Source organism: Coenobita brevimanus, chromosome 115 (assembly GCF_032717465.1).
Source record: "Coenobita brevimanus isolate Jiangsu-jjx chromosome 115, ASM3271746v2, whole genome shotgun sequence".
Taxonomy (NCBI): domain Eukaryota; kingdom Metazoa; phylum Arthropoda; class Malacostraca; order Decapoda; family Coenobitidae; genus Coenobita; species Coenobita brevimanus.
In genome coordinates this window covers 20,912,174-20,935,270 of record NC_137068.1, presented here as the reverse complement: position 1 = coordinate 20,935,270, position 23,097 = coordinate 20,912,174, and the positions used below count along the sequence as shown (strand labels likewise).

General features: G+C 45.6%; 1 protein-coding gene and 1 pseudogene across 1 annotated transcript; both read right to left on the bottom strand.

Moving 5' to 3' along the window:
• Positions 1 to 18,630: 18,630 nt before the first annotated feature.
• LOC145418563 (uncharacterized) lies at positions 18,631 to 21,426 on the bottom strand. The gene has a single exon (XM_080286931.1). The coding sequence runs from the start codon at positions 21,424 to 21,426 to the stop codon at positions 18,631 to 18,633; it is 2,796 nt and encodes a 931-aa protein (XP_080143057.1).
• Positions 21,427 to 21,521: 95 nt separating this feature from the next.
• Positions 21,522 to 22,343, bottom strand: LOC145418562 (uncharacterized; annotated as a pseudogene).
• Between the last annotated feature and the right edge of the window lie 754 nt (positions 22,344 to 23,097).

The window sequence follows — 23,097 nt, the reverse complement described above, 5'->3', positions numbered from 1 at the left end:
AAAATGTTCATGGGAAGCGGTGTGGAGGAAGAATGGAGGAAATAGTAAAATGAAAAATAAATTGTCTTGATAATAAAACGCAAAAATTGAATATGATAAAAACTTGACGATAAACTACCCAGGTAAACAGAAACTCGTAAGTCTGCATTAAATTAAATACAAAGGTCAGTTCGTATTTAGAATGAAATAAAACGAAGGTGCCGTTGGGGATGGGGCTAATTAATGGTGGCCTGTGGAAGAGGGGAAAAGATCGAAGGGGTGAAGGGGAAGTAACGAGAGAGAGAGAGAGAGAGAGAGAGAGAGAGAGAGAGAGAGAGAGAGAGAGAGAGAGAGTGAGAGAGAAAAGAGGGGAGAAGAAGGGAAGAGGCAACAATATAAGCGAAGAGAAAAGAAAACAAGGAGACGAAAATATTAGAGACGAAGAAAAGATGAAAATGAAGATAAGAAACAATGAGAGAAGGCAAGAGAGGAGGGAAGAGATTAGGAAATGGACAGGAAATGAAAGGAAAACGACAGAATGAGAGAAACGTTAAAATGTGAAATTAAAGAGGAGAGAAAGCACACGAACAGGGAAGAACAAGTTATAAAATACTCTAAGAGAAATACAACTGATGATATGATGGCTAGAGAGCTCCTTGCCTCCGACCTCCTACTGAGAATGAGGAGAATGAATGGAAAAAGAGAAAGTCCACGGTTGGCAAGAGGCAGGGAGAATGAGACGGGGGGGGGGGGGAAGGAATCCAGGGAGGACAAAAGAGAAAGGAGGAGGATGAGAAGAGGCCAGGGAGGTCAAGAGAAAGGTATATGAGAGAGGGAAAGTAGAAGAGAATGAGGAGATAAAAAGCATGGTGGAAGGGAAAGTGTGGAATCTGTGTACCTGCTTATCTCTTCCTCTCATATCCTGTGCTTGTCTCTGTGCTGGTGTGTTAATCTAGACCGCTGTGCTTATCTAGACGTTGTGTGTGTGTGTGTGTGTGTGTGTGTGTGTGTGTGTGTGTGTGTGTGTGTGTGTGTGTGTGTGTGTGTGCAACCTTTCCTTATCATCACATTCGTAACTCCGTAAGAAAATAACCTTGAACGCAGTTTATTCCCCACAATTCGGTGACTTGCTACACTCACATGATTGTTTATGGCTTAGGAGGGCTTTTTTTATTGGATATCTGGATAAGCCGGAAACTGCTTCACTAACCCCTCTCCACTACTACTAACGTACTACCTTACACTAATAAAAGCGAATGTTTGTAGCAAGCACAGAGTGAAATAATACGTCATGGGAGTGATAGTCAAGATGCAGACATTGAAACGTGGGTTCCCAGATCCGTAAAGTTAATTCAATACTGTACAATCGAGGACAAAAATTCGCCTACAATTCCACGGTTTCCTTCACAATTAGCGTTAGTCCATCACTTCAGTCCTTGATACATCATACTGAAAAGAATAATCTGTGGGCAGTGAACTTACCAGTCCTCTCTCACTTCAGGATGATTAGCGAGCAGAAGAACAGATGCATAGGTGGTGAAATATTAGGCAAATTTTTGCTCGTAATTTTACTCTTATTTTTGTGTATCCATATGAATACTGTCAGAGAATTAATATAACTTATAATTACACCGGCACTCAAGATCCTAGCCATCATATCGCCTCTGAACAGCTTATTCTGTCTCTAAACTGTCTCTATAGTGTTCCTGAACTGTATTCAACTCTACAACACTGCCTCTATCTGCAAGGTGCCTCGACTGCCTCTAAACTATCTAAAAACTGTTTCCACCACTAGACTCTTACCTGCCACCATACTGTCCCCATTCTCTCTCTCTCTCTCTCTCTCTGAGCTATCTATCAGCACTATCATAACGACCTGTTGTTCTTTGTAGTTATAATCACCTATCTATGATCACTCCCACACTGTTCGTAAGAGATCAGAATTAAAGCAAACTATTTAACTGTCTATAATGCTTCTATTTTTTCATGTCTAATCGTTTGCCTCCATTTTTATCCTTACCCACATTACCCTACTTATCCTTATCCTGACCTAACAACTTCCCATTCTATATCTAGTATAACCTACACATATATTCACATATATTTATCATTCTTATCATCATACCAATATGTCATCCACCACCACCACCACCACCACGGCAACAGCAACAACAACCAATTACCACAAACCAAAGGCCAACATGAACAAAAATAACAAAAGCCACCATCACCACACAATTACCACACACCCAGACAGCAAGAACCTTCCCACCACAACAACAACACAAAATCCACAAACATCCTGGACTCCACCACAACAAGGACCACCCCTACGACCACCACCATCAGCACCACAACACCATCAGGACCACAACCCCTACGACTACCACCATCAGCACCACAACCCCTACGACCACCACCATCAGCACCACAACACCATCAGCACCACAACCCCTACGGCCATCACCCCAACGACCACCACAATCAGCACCACAACCCCTACGACCACCACCATCAGCACCACAACCCCTACGACCACCACCATCAGCACCACAACCCCTACGACCACCACCATCAGCACCACAACCCCTACGACCACCACCATCAGCACCACAACCCCTACGACCACAACCATCAGCACCACAACCCCTACGACCACCACCATCAGCACCACAACACCATCAGCACCACAACGCCTACGACCACCACCATCAGCACCACAACCCCTACGACCACCACCATCAGCACCACAACCCCTACGACCACCACCATCAGCACCACAACACAATTACCACAAATACACACAGCATCAACCCTACCACTAAAACAACAATGGTTTCCTTGACACAGTTACGGTGACATTTCCGGGGTACACACACACACACACACACACACACACACACACACACACACACACACACACACACACAAAGAAACAACCATAAGTATTCAAGGGAGCTCGTTTTTCTCTCTCTCTCTCTCTCTCTCTCTCTCTCTCTCTCTCTCTCTCTCAGGCATAAGTATTCTATAGTGCACTGGGGCCGCCCTTACCTTCACCTTTATGTAATGTGACCAGATCTGTCCCTCTTGTATCTATTCCTGAGAGAAAAAAAAAGAGAGAGGAAAAGAGAAGGGATGGGTTAGGATGGGATGGGATGGAATGGGATGGAATGGGATGGGACGGGATGGGGCGAGATGGGTAGAGAAAACGAGAGAAGGGGGGGACTGAAGAAAATTAGCGACCGAGTGAGAGAGACAAACCTGAGACACAATCCTTCTACATGACTTCAAAATAAGATCTTTGCAAGACCGCGGTTAAGTGGCCGCTTTCCTGCAGTCCACTGGGTTTACAATACATACAGGTGAGCCTGGGGTAAAGCCAACCAACCATCCTACCAACCAACCAACCCACCTATGACACCACATCACCAACCTTATCAGCCCATAAGAAGAATCACTATTTTAAGCACTACATAAGTATGGCAAAAATGTCAGAAGACGTGGGAAAATGAGAGAGAGAGAGAGAGAGAGAGTGTGTGTGTGTGTGTGTGTGTGTGTGTGTGTGTGTGTGTGTGTGTGTGTGTGTGTGTGTGTGTGTGTGTGTGTGTGTGTGTGTGTGTGTGTGTGTGTGCAGGTAATGAATGGCAAGATTTGCTGCGGTAGCACAAAAGATCATTAATTTCCTCTCGGATATCAGTGACCTAATTACCTACCATTATACCCTATTTAGAGAGAGAGAGAGAGAGAGAGAGTACAAAAATTAAAATTACGGAGAATACAAGAAAAATCACAGAAAACAGGATTTTTTCCACTGAGTAATATGACACTACGGGTGAGAAAGGATGCATAATGGGGAAGTGAAGAGGCGAGTGGAGAGGAAAAGTGTGGGAGAGGGAAAACCGGGAGGAAAGGAGAGAAGAATGAATGGGAGGAAGGGAAAACAGAGACGAGAGGAGAGAAGAATGAGCAGGAGAGACAAGAGAGAATACGATGGAAGGAAAGAAAATTGGGAGAATGGTCTGGTAGAGAAAAGGCGTAAAATAATGAAAGGTAAGAAACAGGTGGGAATGATATTGGTGGTGAAAGTAAAGGAGGGTAAGGTGGAAGAATGAGAAAAGAGGGAGCAGAGGGAAAGTATAAATACGAGAGAGAATTTAAAAAGAGAGGCAAGGAAAATGAAAGAGGAGGAGAGAATAGAGGTAGAGAGACGACGACGAGGGACTGATGGTCATTGGGGTTAAGCTAGTCACAACTCATCAGCCCAAATGAGTGAAACACACACACACACACACACACACACACACACACACGAAATCATGTTCATTTCGAGGCTGTCTGTTAGAAAACTATGGCTAGGATATACTTTCTAAGAGTCGTAGAAGAGAAAAAGGAAGGGGGAGGAGCAAGAAAGGATGTGATGGGGATGTGTGAGGGGGAGGGGAGGAAGAGAGAGACGGTAAAGGAGAGTGAGAATATGGGAGAAAGGAGGGGGAACGGCAGAAGGAAGGGCGTGACGGGAAGGCAGAAGAGAGAAGGGGAATGTAAAGGGGAAGGATAAGAAACAAGGGAAGGAAAATGGAATCGGGATGGGATGGCATGGAGGAGGAAGAGAAACGGGAGGGTAAGGCGGAAGGGTGATGGAAAGGGGGTGTCAAGGTGGAGTCCATGGATTGTGTCATTAATACCAGTCCAGATCTCTATTAGTCTCTCACCTGCCTTCCCTCCTTCCTTCCTTCCTGCCTTCCTTCCTTCCTTCCCTCCTTCCTTCCTTCTCTCCACTCACTTATCCTTTCTTGCTTTTTTATTACTTTACACTGTATTGTCCCATCAATGGCGTAGGGACCTGGGGCTAGGCTATTCAGTCCAGATAATTAAGATCAGAGTGACCAGGCAGTCATCCCTGAGTGGCATGTGAGCAATAAACCCCTACTACCCCTTGACTTTACCCATACGCACTATATCTGACAGGAGTCTTAACCCACTACACCACCAGGAGTCCAATGGTTAGCTATATAGTCATCACGTTGCATGGTAAGTGCTTCATGAGTTACGGGAAACCATTTGTTACGTCACCCAGTGCAGCCATCTAAAACTGGCACTACGTCAAGTGAGTGGATGGCAGGCGTCCCAACCTACTGTACCATCTTCACTCCTCCCCTCTTTGGCTCCTTTCTCCATCTGTTTCCTCCCTCCCTCCCTCATACGTCATTCATTTATTCTATATCTTTCCATTCTCTCTCGCTCTCTCTCTCTCTCTCTCTCTCTCTCTCTCTCTCTCCAAACAATATTACTCATCTGTTTTTCCCTCTCTTCGTCCCTGTCTTCTTCACTTCCAAGAACTCAACATTAGGTCCATGATTCTCTCTCTCTCTCTCTCTCTCTCTCTCTCTCTCTCTCTCTTTAACATGTAACTATCTGCTGCCAAGATTTATTCCCTGGATTACGTTTTTATGTAACAAGATCCTTACATTCTCTCTTCTATTCCTTATGGTTGCCATGGCTTTACTGGAGAGAGAGAGAGAGAGAGAGAGAGAGAGAGAATGATAACTTATAATCACACAACAACTACTGTACCACTCTTACTTGCAGTAATATAAAAATAATAATAATTCATTCATTCATTCAGCATCCAATCCTACGTTGCCCCATGAGGAGCGTAGGAGCCCGGGGCTGGGCAAGTTGGTCCTGACATTTAAGACGAGAGTTACCAGCCTCACTCATCCCTGAGTGGCATTACGTGAGCAATAAACCCCAACCACCCCTTGGATATAAACCTTCACCGGCTCAATCCGATTGGAGAGCCGTAATTACCCACTAAACAACCTGTCGGCAATATCTGGTTATATGGTCACCACCCAGCGTTGTAAATGGTTTCCTGATGTACAGGTAACCATTTGGCTTGTCACTCAGTGTAGTTACCCACAGGCAGAAGGAAGAGGAAGGAATGAAGGAAAGACTTACAGAAGAGGGAGTGTAAAGTCACCCGTAGGCAGAAGGACGCTGTTCCTTGCACCCCCCTCCCCCCCTCCGTCTTCTCTTCCTCCCACACTCCACATCACATGCTGCACATATCAATACAAACACAAGAAAAAAAAAAAAAACACTTGGCACAACACTTACCTTCACAGGCGTGTTATTAATAGGTACACCTTTTGGGGCCTCAATCTGCACTCAGCATTGTCTTTCACACCTGCAAGGTAACAACAAATATACACATTAAACTGCTGTACACTGTGAGTCAAGAAATAGCACCATTCAGCACTACATTTTCTTTCTCATCAGGTGAGCTACTGTATATTGTACTAGGGGTATATAAAACGAAAACTTTTCCAGAAAGTAATAGCAGAATGATTACGAAATCATGAACATAAAACAGTACTTTCTGTACTGACCACAAACGATAATGAAAAACAAAATAGCGTCAGTTTAAATTTCAGCTGCCCCTCCCCACACCATTCATCCAGCAAGTGTGTGTGTGTGTGTGTGTGTGTGTGTGTGTGTGTGTGTGTGTGTGTGTGTGTGTGTGTGTGTGTGTGTGTGTGTGTGTGTGTGTGTGTGTGTGTGTGTGTGTGTGTGTGTGTGTGTGTGTGTGTGTGTGTGTGTGTGTGTGTGTGTGTGTGTGTGTGTGTGTGTGTGTGTGTGTGTGTGTGTGTGTGTGTGTGTGTGTGTGTGTGTGTGTGTGTGTGTGTGTGTGTGTGTGTGTGTGTGTGTGTGTGTGTGTGTGTGTGTGTGTGTGTGTGTGTGTGTGTGTGGGTGTGTGTGTGTGTGTGTGTGTGTGTGTGTGTGTGTGTGTGTGTGTGTGTGTGTGTGTGTGTGTGTGTGTGTGTGTGTGTGTGTGTGTGTGTGTGTGTGTGTGTGTTCGCCTTGTGTTTAAACTTTGTGTAGTGTTGTTTGTGATATATTTTGGTTTTGTACTTTTGGTTCTAAGAGAATATCCTGTAATTCTGTGTTTGCTTTTTTTTTAACCTTTTTTGTGCCTGGCTCTCGCCTTCTCTCTGTTTGTCTTCTTTGGTATATTTTTCGTTGCATTTTTCATTTATCTTGCTTGTCTGGCCCTAAGGTGTATAGTCTCTGTCTGTGTTGTGAGAAGCGTGTTTCATTTGGCCGTAGTGTTTCTGTGTCTGTCTGTAGTGTTTTGGTGTCTGTTATTTTATGCCCAGTGTTTTAATTTCCAGCGTTATGTTTGTTTTATCTCATCTTTTTGCCTCTGGTTCCTTTTCTTTTTTTTTATCTGGAGTGTTAACTTTATGTTGCGTTATATTTAATGGTTTTATTTTCCTTGTTTCTTGTGCCTCTGTGTTACGTTGTGCCTGTGTTGTATTTTGTGTTTCTGGCCATGTGTTGTGTTGTGTTCTTTAACTGTCGCACCCCGAGAGATGTACAAGTCGTCAATAAACCGTCTCAAGTTAGTAACGAGCAAAACAGACTGGGTCCACCCCCTCCCACCCCGAGTCAAACAGTTATATGAAGATAGTCTTTGTAATTATCTGTTATTATGAGTTTCCATTTTTCGCTGCCTTTTCTTTCTTGGTGCTGTATTTTCCGGTGTTGTGTGTAGGCGTGTGGGGATGAGTTGGTGAATGTTTGGGTGTTCAAATATTTACGCAGTGTTGTAAACATTCATAACGGCATGGAGAATGAAGTGATATTAAGGAGATAAATGTAAACGCTATCCGAGGTACACACAGGCAAAGGTGGGTCAATTTGGAGTATATAATGGTATTGGAGTAAGACTTAATTCATAGTTATTACAATACAACTCTCCAATATCCTCCTTCACGCTGGCTGGGTATTTCACTGCCCGCAATATACGCCAAGGGAAATATTGGGTCCAGTGCAGCCTGACCCCAACCCTAATACAACCTGGGTTTAATGCAATAGGACAGGCGCGCTTAGCCTGTTAATACTGCTGGTGTATATGTGTGTGTCTGTGTTTATGCTAATGGCTGATACCGAGTTTCAATAATGGTTTAGAGAGGTGTGTGTTCTTGGGCTTCCAAATGGGGATATTCTCTCTCTCTCTCTCTCTCTCTCTCTCTCTCTCTCTCTCTCTCTCGCAAATACATGACAGGACCGATATTGAAAAAAAGAAAAACGATGGGACATGAGGAGTGTGTGTGGGGGGGGAGGGGAAAGAACAGAGGAAGAGAAGACGGTAAGGGAGGGTGAGGGTGTGGGAGGGGGCAAGGGGATCAGGAGGGGAAGGGGGGTGACGGAAAGACAGAAGAGAGAAGGGGAAAAGTAAAGGGGAAGGATGAGAAGGGAAGGAAAATGGAAAGGAGGAGAAAAAGAGAAAGGGGAGGGGAGGGGAAGGTGGAAGGGCGATTGGGCAGAATGGGGGTATGGGGGTGTCAGTCTGGGGGTCGTGGAGTGTGTCATTATTATATATATATATATATATATATATATATATATATATATATATATATATATTAGTCTCTCACCTGCATTTCTTCCTTCCTTCTTTCCATCCTTTCTTCCTTTTTTTACTGTTTTATACTGTATTGACCCAACAAGGGCGTAGGAACATGGGGCTAAAATAAGCAGTCCAAATATATAAGACCACAGTTACCACTCAGTCACTCCTGAGTGGCATTATGACCAATAAACCCCTACTACCCCCTGACTTTATACCCATAAGGGCAGTATCTGACTGAAGCGTCTTAACCCACTACACCACCAGGAGTCCAATGGTTAGCTATATAGTCATCACGTTGCATGGTAAGTGCTTCATGAGTTACGGGAAACCATTTGTTACGTCACCCAGTGCAGTCATCTAAAACTAGCACTACGTCAAGTGAGTGGAGGGTAGGCGTCCCAACCTACCATCTTCACCTCTTTCCTCCCTCCCTCATTACTTCATTCATTTATTTTATATCCTTCCATTACGCCCTCTCTCTCTCTCTCTCTCTCTCGTTTCACGATCTTTCCCTCTTTTACATCTCTCTTTCGCCCCCTACTTCATCTCATTCATCTTCGTTATCTCTTCTTCGCCTTGTTTCTTCTTACTCTTCCCCTTAATTTTATCTCTCAGTCTTCTCTTCCTTCTCTGTCTTTCTCCTCTTCACGATCTTTCTCTTCCTTTCTCTCGATCTCTTACTCTTCTTTCAAGCTTCCCCTTTCCCCCTTCTTCCTTTTCCCTCCATCTTTATTTCCCATTCTCATTTCTTCCCGTTTCTTTCCCTCAATTTTTCTTTCCCATCCACCTTTTTTCTACTACAGTACTTTCCATCCTCATTTCTTCCTCCTCCCCTCTTACATTTTTCTCCATCGTTCTTTCCATTCCTCCTTCCTCTCTCCCTTTTCTCTTTACACTTATCTCCATTCCTTCTCTTCCTCCTTTCTCCCTTTATATGTGTCCTCCTATTCTGTTCTCCCTTTATATGTCTCCTCATAATCTCTTCTCTCTTTACGTCTCCTCCCACTCTCTTCTCCCTCTATGTCTCCTCCCACTCTCTTCTCCCTTCATGTCTCCTCCCACTCTCTTCTCCCTTAATGTCTCCTTCCACTCTCTTCTCCCTTCATGTCTCCTCCCACTCTCTTCTCCCTTTATGTCTCCTCCCACTCTCTTCTCCCTTAATGTCTCCTCCCACTCTCTTCTCCCTTCATGTCTCCTCCCACTCTCTTCTCCCTTTATGTCTCCTCCCACTCTCTTCTCCCTTCATGTCTCCTCCCACTCTCTTCTCCCTTCATGTCTCCTCCCACTCTCTTCATTATCCCCTCCTGCTTTACTTCATTCTCTCTCTCCCTTACTTCATATGCAGTCTCTCTCTCTCTCTCTCTCTCTCTCGAAGAGATAGCCACATGTAACGTTTATCGCCTCACAATAAAAAATAATCCTATAAATAACAGAAAAAATGAAAAAAAAAGTGGTTTTGATATCGAAAAAAAAAAAAAGGTAAAGATGAGGAAATACCCAAATTTGTGTATTTTTAGGCCCAGGGGCTTTTATTATTTTTCTGAAAGGTCTTTTTGTGCTGGGCTGGATGACTGGATGATTGTTTTACTTCAAAAGCGTTTCTGTAGTGTAGTGTGTAGTTGGTGTGTTGTGTAGTGTGTGACTGTAGTGTGGTACGGTGCGGTGAGGTACAGTGTTGCGTTGTGAAGTGAGATGCGGTGCGGTGTAGTGTGGTGTGGTAAGTCGCAGTGCGGTGTGGTGTGGTGTGGCGTATTGTACTGTAGCTGTACTTGTGTAATGGGAAAATGTTTTCTGTGTTGCCATATATTACACAAAATGGTCAGATAAACCACGTACTGGACACAGTGTGGATACTGACAACACTGTCTTGAAGTGAGCCACAACAACAATAAACATGACCAGTTCATCACCAATTTACAAAGTTCACAGCACAATCCCTCGAATTAATGAGGCGGGGGGGGGGGAGCATCTACTTATTTCCAGAGTAAAGGCAAATGTATCTCATTAGTATAATGAGAAACTTACCCCTTCCGCCCGAGGACGCGCGGGTAAAATGAGTTACACTGAGATTTAAAAAAAAAAAAAATCTTCTTGGGTTGGCGACGTTGCAGCGTCCATTACTACCTTAACAGCATCACCGTCATTTAATTTAGCATCGCTTGTTAACATCAAATGAGTGTATTCAGTTTAGGAGAGAACCTTCAGGCTGGAGGGCTAAAATAAATATAATTAAGTAAATAAATCAACATCAATTAGTAAATGTGTATTCACCCACCTGGACACCACCAGAGACGGTCAGCAGCTTCCCGCCACTTTGTGCTGTGAGAGGCTTAACAGGCCACACTGAGCATCACAACAAGAACCATGTGTCTGAAAATATATGAACATGAATACAGTGACAGCAACAGGGATAAGGACAGGGGGAGGAAGACAGGGGCAGGGCAAAACACAAATGGAGACAGGGAGAAACACAGACGGGGGACAGGGAACAATAACACACTGAGACAGGAAGAGACAGACGCATAGAAAGGAACGCGGACAGCGACAGCAGTAGACACGTAACATGCAAAGGCAGGGACAGGGACAGACAAAGGCAGGGCCAGGTGCATGAACAGGGAACAAGAACACAGAGAAAAACACGTGCACTGACAGGGACAGGGACAGAGACAGGGATAGGGACAGGGACAGGGACTGGGACGAGACAGGGACAGGGACAAGGGTAGGAACAGGGAAAGGGAAAATACAGGACTGGAAAGAACAAGACCCATGAAGCTTAGAGAAAAAGAGGCACAGACAGGGATACGGACAGGGACAGAAGCAAACACATGGACAACCAAAGACAGGGACAGAAAAAGGCAGAGAGAAACAGGCAGTGACAGACAGAGAGACAGTCAAGGGCAGGTACAGACAGAACGACGGACAGGGAAAAGGACAACGGCCGAAATAACAGAAAAAAAAAAAAAGACAAACAAAACAAACGGCCAGACAGAGAAAAACAAATGGAGACACGGCCAGGGACAGAAAGACAAACACACGTGATAGTGAGGGACAGACAGACAGGGACAAAGAAAGACCCTGGCCCAGGCCCCGTCTCCTCTGACCTGGACTCTCTTCAGTGGCAAATGAAAGGAGGCATAAAGTGCAAATCGGGACCGTCTTATAAAATGGAGCTTTAATAGAACTCCAAGTGATGGTGTGGGAATTACTGGCAGGTGTGTGTGTGTGTGTGTGTGTGTGTGTGTGTGTGTGTGTGTGTGTGTGTGTGTGTGTGTGTGTGTGTGTGTGTGTGTGTGTGTGTGTGTGTGTGTGTGTGTGTGTGTGTGTGTGTGTGTGTGTGTGTGTGTGTGTGTGTGTGTGTGTGTGTGTGTGTGTGTGTGTGTGTGTGTGTGTGTGTGTGAGAGAGAGAGAGAAGAAAAGGAGGAGAAGGAAGGGAGGAAAATACTGGAGATAAATATGGAGGGAGTGAAGTGGTGAAGGAAGGGTAGAAATGGTAAAGGAAAAGCAAAAGATGGTAAAAACAAGTGGGATGAAAAGGGACGGAGGAGGGGAGAATGAAAGGGGGAAGAAAGAAACGAGGGCAGAAGGAAGGAAGAAGAAATGATATAAGGATACAGTAAGGAGATGCAATGTTAGTTTAACAAGAGGAAAAGGTGAGGAGGAAGAGGAGGAGGATACACGGAAGAACGGAGGGGAGAAGGAGGGAGGAAGGGATCAGGGATTTATCGTAAAGATAGAGATGGAAAGGAAAGACGGAAGTGAAAGAGAATTTATTTTTAATCGAAGAAACGAAAGGAGGATAACTGGAAGGGAAGGGGACAAAGAAATACATAGCACAGAGATGAGAAATGAGGTGGCAGAGAGAGAGAGAGAGAGAGAGAGATTTAAATACTCGAAAATTAAGAATATCGCACATGAAATTTTTTTTCCCTCTGAGTAATAATTATGACACAGCATGTAAGAAAGACTCCGTAAAGGGGGAATGAAGAGGTTTGAGGAGAGAGAAAAGACTGGTACGACGGAAACATGTGAAAGGTGAGAAGAATGACTGGAAGGGAGGGAAACCTAGATGAAAGGAGAGAAGACACGTGAGAGGGAGAGAAAAGGCAAGGTGCAGTGGGAGGAGAGAGAAAATTGGGAGAAGGGTATGAAGAAGAAACAGGTGAACAGTGTGAGAGAGAAAGATGATGATTTGGCAGAGATGGAAGTAAAGGTGGGGAGGGGTTGAAGAAAGAAAAGAGGGAGCACAAGGAAAGGGTATATAAAGATATGATAATTTAGAAAGGAGAGGAAAATAATGATGATGATGATGAGAGAGAGAGAGAGAGAGAGAATCAAAGGTGCTCACAGAGCATAAAGACTTGACCCGTGACCTTGACCTTACACCGCTCTGCTCCACAATCGAATCACATCTTACCGTACCAGCACACGATGTATGTGCAAATTTTGACCCAAATCTCATCAGCCGCCTTTAAGTAATTTTATTAACCTACATAAATACTAATAGTTATACACAAATGTAGAAATCAACTATCACAAAAGCTGCAACTTTATCGTTACTGTAAAGAAATACAAGACGGAACACAGAAGGGAACAGTCTACACGATAAGCAACACACACAGACCTTCAAAGCAAAGCAATTTACACTGCCACCACCAGCCAGGTCGAGACAGTGCCACCAAAAGGACACTGTAGACAACAACACCTTCCTTCCCGTGGCCGGATCTATCCAACTCTATTTTACGATCCAGTTACCAGTGTCTCCCTCCAACGGGGCACTGAGCAAGGCAATCACAAGCCTTAGGAATTATTTACACTGACAAGCGCTTACAGACACGTAAAAGGAAGACTGCTGTAGTTGGCGAGTGGGATATTTTTACCTGAGTCGCAAAACGCCCACATATACCACTATACACTTTGCGGGGGGGGGGGGAGAGAATGTGGGAGAAAGGAAGAACAGGAAAGGAGAGGGATGAGAGGGAAGGAAGGTTGGGAGGGAAGGAGAAATGGAGGAAGTGAAGGATGAAAATGGATGGGAAGACGGGACGTAATCGACCCTACTACACGCAAGGACCATCCACCTACCCACCTACACCACTACACACTATGAGAGGGAGGGACGGATGCATGGAAACAGAGGAGTGGATGGAGGAATATGGAAGAGAAAATAGATCAGAGGATAAAAGGAGAGAGGGCGAAGAAAGAAAAGAATCGTCTATTCTATGTCAGTCACTCAACTCCACACTTCCTTTATTCTCACTCACTTTTTGGGCCTGTCCCTATTGTTAGCAGTCCCTCTTCCATGTTCCTTTCTGCACCCCTCTCTCTCTCTCTCTCTCTCTCTCCTTCCCCTCCCACTCGCTCATTTATTATAATTACCCTCAATTCAAGCCATCTCCCATCCCCTCCGTCTCTATATGTTAATCCCCTCCCGCTCCCTCCCCCCGTCATTTCTCCCCACATCGATGACGCCTTGTATGGTTATCTATCACCAAAAGATTTTATTTATCTTTGTAAGAAATCTATTAGCTGAAAAAAATCTGAAATAAAATCGCCTGCAAACATCAAGAATATAAAAAAAGGTAAAAAGTTACTCATATAAGACTTCGGGTAAATAGAAAAGTATAACAACAGGACAACAACGTCCTTCTTTTCTGAGTGTAGGGCAAACTTTTATCTACTGGAAGTTTTGTGGCTGTCACAAGGCACACCTGGATACTGACAAGAAAAAGTGGAGATGTTTTCCTTAATATCCTTGGAAAGTTGCTGGTGAGAAAAGACCGTCGAGATACAAGGTAGGGAAGTAGTAAGTGTGGGCGGCCAATACCATCTCACTTGATGTACTCCCTACTTTCAGGTGATTCTACACTAAGTGACAAGGGAAATGCTTTGTTGTAGCCCAAGAAACCATTTACTTCACTGGGTGATAATCACATCATCAAATGGACGCCGTGTGGTGTAGTGGATTAAGGCGCTCCCAAGGGATGTGGCTCATATGGGTTTACATTTGAAGTATGGCTGGGGTTTATTACTCACACAATGCCACTCAGAGATGAACGAATGGTCACTCTCACTATAAATGCCGACACTATGTAGCCTATCCCAGGGTTCCTACGTTCCTGATGGTGCAATACAGGACTGGACGATCTATACTTACAGTGTTTTCTTCATACTAATTTTTACACACTGCTGTTACCACCGGAAGATTATACTTAGTTGTTATCAATATCCTGACCCAGTTACATGCACTCACACACACACACACACACACACACACACACACACACACACACACACACAAGGCCATTGTGGCAGAGATCAGCGCTCATGAATCGAGGATACACTGTTTTAAGGATTACTGTGTGATGAGTCTCTCCCTGTGTGTGTGTGTGTGTGTGTGTGTGTGTGTGTGTGTGTGTGTGTGTGTGTGTGTGTGTGTGTGTGTGTGTGTGTTTGGATCTATATAGTATCAATATATTCATATTATGGTCTTGTCTGCCAGATTGGCTTGTGTCGTTTCTCAGTGTCTCTACTTATCTATTATATATTCCATTCTCTCTCTCTCTCTCTTAGGCCACTCCACCGCCAGCTGCTGTATACTCGTACAAAACTTTTTCGTTCTTCCCATACTTCTGTCTACCAGAAAACTTTATCTACCTCCATCCCTGTTTATCCATCTATATCTATCGATCTATCTAACCATCCACAGCTATTTATCTAAAATGCGTAACTGTTTGTCAACCAATCAAGTTTTCTGTCCATCCACGTCTTTTGATCTCAGATATGTAAGCATGTCTGCATGTATGTGTCTGGTTGTCGGTATGCATACCTGTGTGTGTGTGTGTATATATATATATATATATATATATATATATATATATATATATATATATATATATATATATATATATATATATATATGATTACATAAGTAGGCAGCTAATGTATGGATACATATATTGTCAAAATGTATAGCCTATAAAGTCTTTACTGAAATTTTGGAAAGAAGTCGCCCTGGAAAGAATGTTGTCAGCAGCCCCAAGGTACTGTAGCAAACGCATGAACAAACCTGTGATGTTTTGAACACATCACTGACAAAAGAGGGTGACGGTAACTGGGTTCAAAATGACAATAATAAACAAGGATTCTAATATACACCACACATCACATCAAGACATTAGTGGTGTTGCGTTGGCTAAAAACACACAAACACACATAACACTGCAACACAAACACGTATGTAACACCGTAACGGCGCTCAAGACAGTAATGCTAGAGAAAGATTGATTTTTTCCTGTTCATTAACTTAACTATGTCAGACCAATTAGGTGAGATAATTATGGGATTCACGTGGGTGCAATGCAAATGAAGGTGTGTGTGTGTGTGTGTGTGTGTGTGTGTGTGTGTGTGTGTGTGTGTGTGTGTGTGTGTGTGTGTGTGTGCTATGGAAGTGACTCGTACACTTTATACATTTTACTATGATGATGATGATTGTGTGTGTGTGTGTGTGTGTGTGTGTGTGTGTGTGTGTGTGTGTGTGTGTGTGTGTGTGTGTGTGTGTGTGTGTGTGTGTGTGTGTGTGTGTGTGTGTGTGTGTGTGTGTGTGTGTGTGTGTGTGTGTGTGCTATGGAAGTGACTCGTACACTGTTTATACATTCTAACACTAATAATGGTGGTAGTACTCTTGTAGTACTTTGTAATGCTGAACACGAACAAAGTTGCCCTCGAAACATCCCGAATAATTCTTTAGTGGTCAAATTGAGTTTCAAAGAAAATTCCTCTCTTTACTTGTACGTGTTTTGATCAGTTTGTACCTTTGTAATATCCAGCATCACATGTGACCGTCTGTCCTTCACTCTTACCCCTCTCCCAATAGTTAACATCCCCTTGTCTTCCCCAACACACACACACACACACACACACACACACACACACACACAAAGACGTCATCAAGCTAAAGGAGCTTATAATGTTTAACGAATCTGTAGGTATGGCGAAAACTCCTTACAGAAATAGGCTAAGAGATTTACATTACTTAAGATCTGTATCGCTGATGTGACAGGAAAATTACTGACTGATGAAAACTAAACTGACGTACAATAACCTAAGGTAACTACCTGACTAAACTACCTAAGATACCTACCTAACCTATTCCAATCTGATCTAAAGTAAAACAACTCAAATGACACAGAACTAACCACCTTATCTAATCCAAACTAACATCCACAACCTAACCAACTCAAACTAACACCCCAAAACCTGAGTTGATCTGACCTAACCTAACCCAACTTAACCTAACCTGACCTGACCTGACCTGACCCAAAGTAATCCAACTTATACTGCAACAGCGATGCAGGCAGGAACAAACCCTTATCCCCAATTAAAGAAACTTGGCCACTGAATTCCTAACTTGTCAGGAAGCCAGGCTGGGGACGGAGGTGAGGGAAGGGGAGAGATGCTGGGGGCGGGGGGGAGGGAGGAAGGAGGGGGGAGCAAGAGGAGGGGTGGGTGGGAAGCAAAGGAAGGGAGGTACAGCGAGGAGGGAAACGGAAAGCAATAAGAGGGAGGGGCAGAAGAATGATGCTACAATGTTGGAGGAATGCAGGAAGGGGAGAATGGGAAGAGGGAGAGACCAGAGGAGAGGAAGGAGGAACAAGCAGGATGGGAAAACGGAGAGAGGTGTGGGGAGACGGCAGAGAGCAGGGAAGAGAAAGTAGGGGAGTGGGAGGAGGAGAGAATACTGGAAGGGTGATGATGGAAGGACAAAAAAGGATGGGGAAGGGGAGAGAACAGGGGGTGCGAAAGGGGAGGGAACAGGGGTGGAGAAGGGGAGGGAACAGGGGTGGAGAAGGGGAGGGAACAGGGGTGGAGAAGGGGAGGGAACAGGGGTGGAGAAGGGGAGGGAACAGGGGTGGGGAAGGGGAAAGAACAGGGGTGGGGAAGGGGAAAAAACAGGGGAAGGGGAAAAAACAGGGGTGGGGAAGGGGAAAAAACAGGGGTGGGGAAGGGGAAAGAACAGGGGTGGGGAAGGGGAAAGAACAGGGGTGGAGAAGGGGAAAGAACAGGGGTGGAGAAGGGGAAAGAACAGGGGTGGGGAAGGGGAAAGAACAGGGGTGGGGAAGGGGAAAAAACAGGGATGGGGAAGGGGAGACAACAGGGGTGGGGAAGGGGAGACAACAGGGGTGGGGAAGGGGAGTCAACAGGGGTGGGGAAGGGGAGTCAACAGGGGTGGGGAAGGGGAGTCAACAGGGGTGGGGAAGGGGAGTCAACAGGGGTGGGGAAGGGGAGTCAACAGGGGTGGGGAAGGGGAGTCAACAGGGGTGGGGAAGGGGAGTCAACAGGGGTGGGGAAGGGGAGTCAACAGGGGTGGGGAAGGGGAGACAACAGGGGTGGGGAAGGGGAGAGGAGAGAAAGGATGGGAGAATGAGCACGAGGGGAAGGATTGGAATGGGCAGACAACAAGGGGAAGCGCTGATAAGAGGGCCGGGGGGAGGGGGAAGAGAAGACAGAGGGGGTAATAGGGCATCAAGGAGGGATGGGGGGAGGGGGAAGAGAGAAGACAGAGGGGGTAATAGGGCATCAAGGAGGGATGGGGGGAGGGGGAATGAGGAGAGAATAACGACAAATGGGGATGAAGAACTGAGGAGAGGGTGAAAGCAGAAGGATGGGCGGGAGGTAAAATAACAAGGGTAGAGGAAAATATTAATGGAGAGAGAGAGAGATTCTTCAGTAACGTGTTTCGAAATGATTCTTCATTAGTTACGTGTTTCGAAGTGGGTCCTATACCACTCATAAAAATAAATTCTCATCAATTCACATTAAGCTACTGTACGGTATTGTTGTAATAAAGTCTGGGCACAGGCAAGGGAAGGAGGAAGACAACCTCTTCGACTGCTGGTTTTATTCTCACTAACTCGTCAATAAACAGCCAACCCTTTCATCAGGTCGGTTTGATAACTGACAGATTCGAACACAAAGTTCGACACAGGATGAATTCTTTTCTTAAATATACATAAAATGGGAAAAAGGGCAAATGGCATTATTACCACCTCTAAGATCAGCACCAACTTAACAGACATAGCATGACATAGACATAGCATGACATAGACATAGCATGACATAGACATAGCATGACAGACACAGCATGACAGACACAGCATGACATAGACACAGCATGACATAGACACAGCATGACAGACATAGAATGACATGACATAACACTCCCCCCTGATCTTCTAAAGATCACTATATTGGAACGGCCATACTGGACGGCGCTCCCTAGAACCTCGACGGGGCAGTGGTCTCCCTGGACTATCTACTTCGTCTTCACTTGACGTATCACTTGACGTAGACTCATTCGAAGGACCTCTCACATCGATTAGCAAATCATCTTCTGTTTCTGATTCAGGGCTTTCTTCAGCTAGTGAATCCTCTGGGGCAGTAGACAGCGATGTTGCCAGCCTTAGGTCACGCACATGACGAGACATACCATCCACCTCGACGTTCTGGGCAGATACAACTCGCGTTACTGTGCCCTCTGTGCTTCGAGAATCGCAGAGTCTGCTGGGATGCCGGATCCATACACGATCACCGACGCTGAAGCGATGTTGTTCTTCCACCGGCTGATCTTGCAGAGTTACTCCGTCGATACCCAGCAGTCTGACCTCGTATCTAAATATCTGGTTGGCAGGGGCAGATGAGGCATCATCACCTCGTGGCATAACGTTGTAGCAGTACACTGCTTCAGCTATGGAACAGCCTTTCCGTGCCAGTATAGTTTTCACGGTTCGATGATTTCTCTCTGATATTCCATTACCAGATGGAGCGTTGGCACACCGATACCTGATGACCATACCCCAACGCCTGGCGAACTCTTTGATCGTTGAGCTACGGAAGCTGGCAGCATTGTCAGTTAATAGCTCCTTAGGTGCTCCACGTTCATAAAACACAGACTCTAGCTGTTCAACAACACTGATGACATCTTGCCGCCTGAGTCTTTTCCAGATGGCATAACGTGTTGGCCCACAGTTGATGAGCGTCAGATAGTGCTGGTTTCTGACATGACAGACGTCCATGCTAACTCTGCTCCAGATCTCTGAAACCCCCAACTCCCCTTTCTTCCACTTCTCTGGTGCCGGATCAAAGGATTGACATTCTTGACAACGCTGAAGAACACTGCGAACCTGCTGCCTCTGAACCGTAGGATAGAGCCTTCTGCAGAAGTACAGTGTACGCTTGATGCCGGGATGCTCGCTGGTTTCATGAATGTTAACGATGTCCCTGTCTGAAACACTGGCAACAGCTGCACAGCTTGTCTGCCCGTTTGCTAGTGTCATCCACCTCTTCGGTACTCGTGTTAGCACATCTGCTTTGTTTTCAGTAGAAGACACAAACTTTACTTCCAGGCACAGATTATACTCGACGATGATAGATTTAAAAGTCACTAGGCGCCTACAGATCAACATTTCACTGGAAGCTCTAGTCTTCAAACGAGATTTTCCTGAGAGAGCATCCGCGATCCACTGGAACACAGTTCTTGAGTCAGTCATAAGAGTCAGCTGTTTCATCTTCCAGGAGATTGCAAGATTTATCCCCTTAATAACAGCGTCCAGCTCCGCAAGATTAATGTGAGAGCACTCGTCCCGTCGTAACCAACACGAGTCTTCAATAACTTCACCTTTCACCTCCAACACAGCTCCCAATGAGAGTGAACTTGCATCTACCCATAGTATAGCTTCGTCTCCCGCCACATCCCATCGTCCTCGGGCCGGGTCTGAGTTCTTCACCCGCTCCAACGTGTCCGCAAGCATCGAGAGCAAACTGAGGTCATTAATCTCGTCATCCCACGTAGTCGTGACCTCATTGGCCCATCTTTTAATGTACGACACCGCCACTCGCAACCAGCCACAAACAGGAAGGTGACTCGTTAGCTGCCCGCAGAGTGAAAACACTGTCCGCCTAGTCAGCTTTTCAGGTAGCTTGCCAACGCCGTTATCACGCTTCCAGACGAGACGATCGTGCTCCCCCCAGACTCTAATGCCCAGCACACGAGCTCCTTCAGACACAATCTCGGGAGGTTTGCAGAGCAGGCCGTGACGACTAAGGTGCCATTCCACTTCTGCTGCACTCGCCACACTTTCGTCCACCAGAATATCGTCCAGGTATGGTGAAGTGGCGCGGTTTATCTTCTCGTCCATGCTCAACACACGACTCAGGACCTCCTTCAATACTAGTGGTGCAATGTTCAGTCCAAAGCCCAGTCTAGTTAAACAGTAACGTCTCCCACGGAACACCACTGTCTGGGACGACCATAGCGATCTGTGAACGTGTATCTGTAGGTAAGCCTTGCGCAAGTCAATGAGAGCGACCCTCTGTCCACGCCTGCGCCACTCCCGTATCTTCTCAGTGCAGACGTCCGCTTCAGCTGTGTGCAAATTAAGATGGGCATTCAACTCACGAAAATCAAGGACAGGGCGTACTTTTTTCTTGTTTTGCTGCACGACAGCCATCAGAGGGATAGTTCCTTTCACAGGGCCATGTATACTCTCGTTGTATGGAACCAGCCATCCGTCCTTAATCCATTCACACAGTTCATTTTCATATTCTTTTCGAGCTTCATTCGGCACCCTGTATTCAGAGACAGTATTCAGTAGTCGTGGAGGCTCTGAGTTATCACGCCAGTTCCACAACACTGTCCACTTTTTAGCTGCACTGTCATATGTTACTTCAAAATCCCTCTCGACAATATTTCGTTGTATGGTAGGTACTGTCACGGCTGAAGCCTGCACTTCCTCAATACCAAATCGCACTTTGTCCGGTGAATGCACTGTCACTCCCTGCAGGGCTTCAACACCGTTCATGCCCAGAATAAAGTCAAAATTAAGCGGCTTGGAAGGCACTACAATCACATTCACAGACACGGACACTCCTGACAGTAGCTGGACTGTTACCACACCTGTTCCCATACACATATAAAGCTCACCGCTTACTGTCCTCACACTGATATTTCCTTTGGTCCAGCGAGAGCACATGGAAACGTGTGCAATACTCTGAGTACAGCCGGTGTCTACCAGGGCATCACAGTTCTTTCCATCAACAACCAAGCGAGTCACTGGTAAAGCGCCTCTCACTGACGGTCTGGAGAGGAGGCTGGCGCTGGTCCCACCTCTCCTGATCCATTTCCTGAAGGGCATGAGGTAGCGATGTGGCCTTGTCCCCCGCATCTGAAGCAGCGCACATTACCTCGCCCACCTCTACCTCTGCGCACACTGCGTCCAGCCTGGCAGTCACGAGCGTAGTGGTTCGGCTGGTTACAGGAATGGCAGCGCACACCACCAACACCAACTAATGCAGGAGCCACTGTGTGCTGTCTGGAGCCGGCTGGTTGTGCTGATGCCCCATCATCGAGGTAATTATCCGCTAGAACAGCTCGAGCACGGTTCAGAAGTTGGTTAATATCCATAATTTCCATGCGTGAACCAGCTCTCAGAATGTGGCGAACAGCTTCTGGAAGACCAGCTGAAAAAGCACAACATAGACCGGCGTCGGTTATTCCTCCAAATCGTGTAGCCAGGTGGTGCAGGTCAGCCAAGTACACGTCAACAGACTCGCCATCACGCAGCCTACGGTCCACAAACTGCTCATAGGCAACAAACTTGTCTGCAGCAAATGCCGAGGTGAGTGCATCCTTTATGGTGTCGAAGTTCCCCTTGTCTACGCTGCTGAGCTGCTGATAAACAGAGAAAGCCCCGCCTGTGAGTCGCAGTGGCACAATGGTGTGTAGATCGGAGATCCCTCGTAGCCGACAAACCAGCTCCAGCTTTTCGATCCACTCTACCACCGAGTGCTAAGTACCGTCAAATTCCGGGATCAGACGAAGTTCCGTCGTAAGGCTGTCTCCTCGGGCTGAGGTTGACGATGCCGGTTTGCCACTATCACTTCCGTCCATCATAAGTTGCGAGAGAATGCCTAGATAGCTTGTAATAAAGTCTGGGCACAGGCAAGGGAAGGAGGAAGACAACCTCTTCGACTGCTGGTTTTATTCTCACTAACTCGTCAACAAACAGCCAACCCTTTCATCAGGTCGGTTTGATAACTGACAGATTCGAACACAAAGTTCGACACAGGATGAATTCTTTTCTTAAATATACATAAAATGGGAAAAAGGGCAAATGGCATTATTACCACCTCTAAGATCAGCACCAACTTAACAGACATAGCGTGACATAGACATAGCATGACAGGCATAGCATGACATAGACATAGCATGACATAGACATAGCATGACATGACATAACAATTGTTACTCCTGTACACCACACACACACACACACACACACACATTCTCATAAACCCTCAGCAACACATATAACCCACTTTGGCAACCAGCACAAAACCCAAGTACCGGTATAGTCAACAACTGTGCAGGGGTAAGGTAGGCACGGAGTCTGCTTAGCACACCTAATCTCCTGGGAGCAGATTTTACAAGACAGGTAATATGACCTTCCCAAAATAAACCCCGATAGAATGAAACCCCAAGTATGTTTAAAGATAACGCAAGACTGAGCTGGATAGTGTTAAAAATTAGAGGTGGGTAAATGGTGTGTGATGATGCAGGTGTGTGATGATGATAAAGTGTGGTGGGTAATTACGTGTGGTGTGTTATGAAGCAGGTGTGATATATATAATGTGGTGGGTACCTG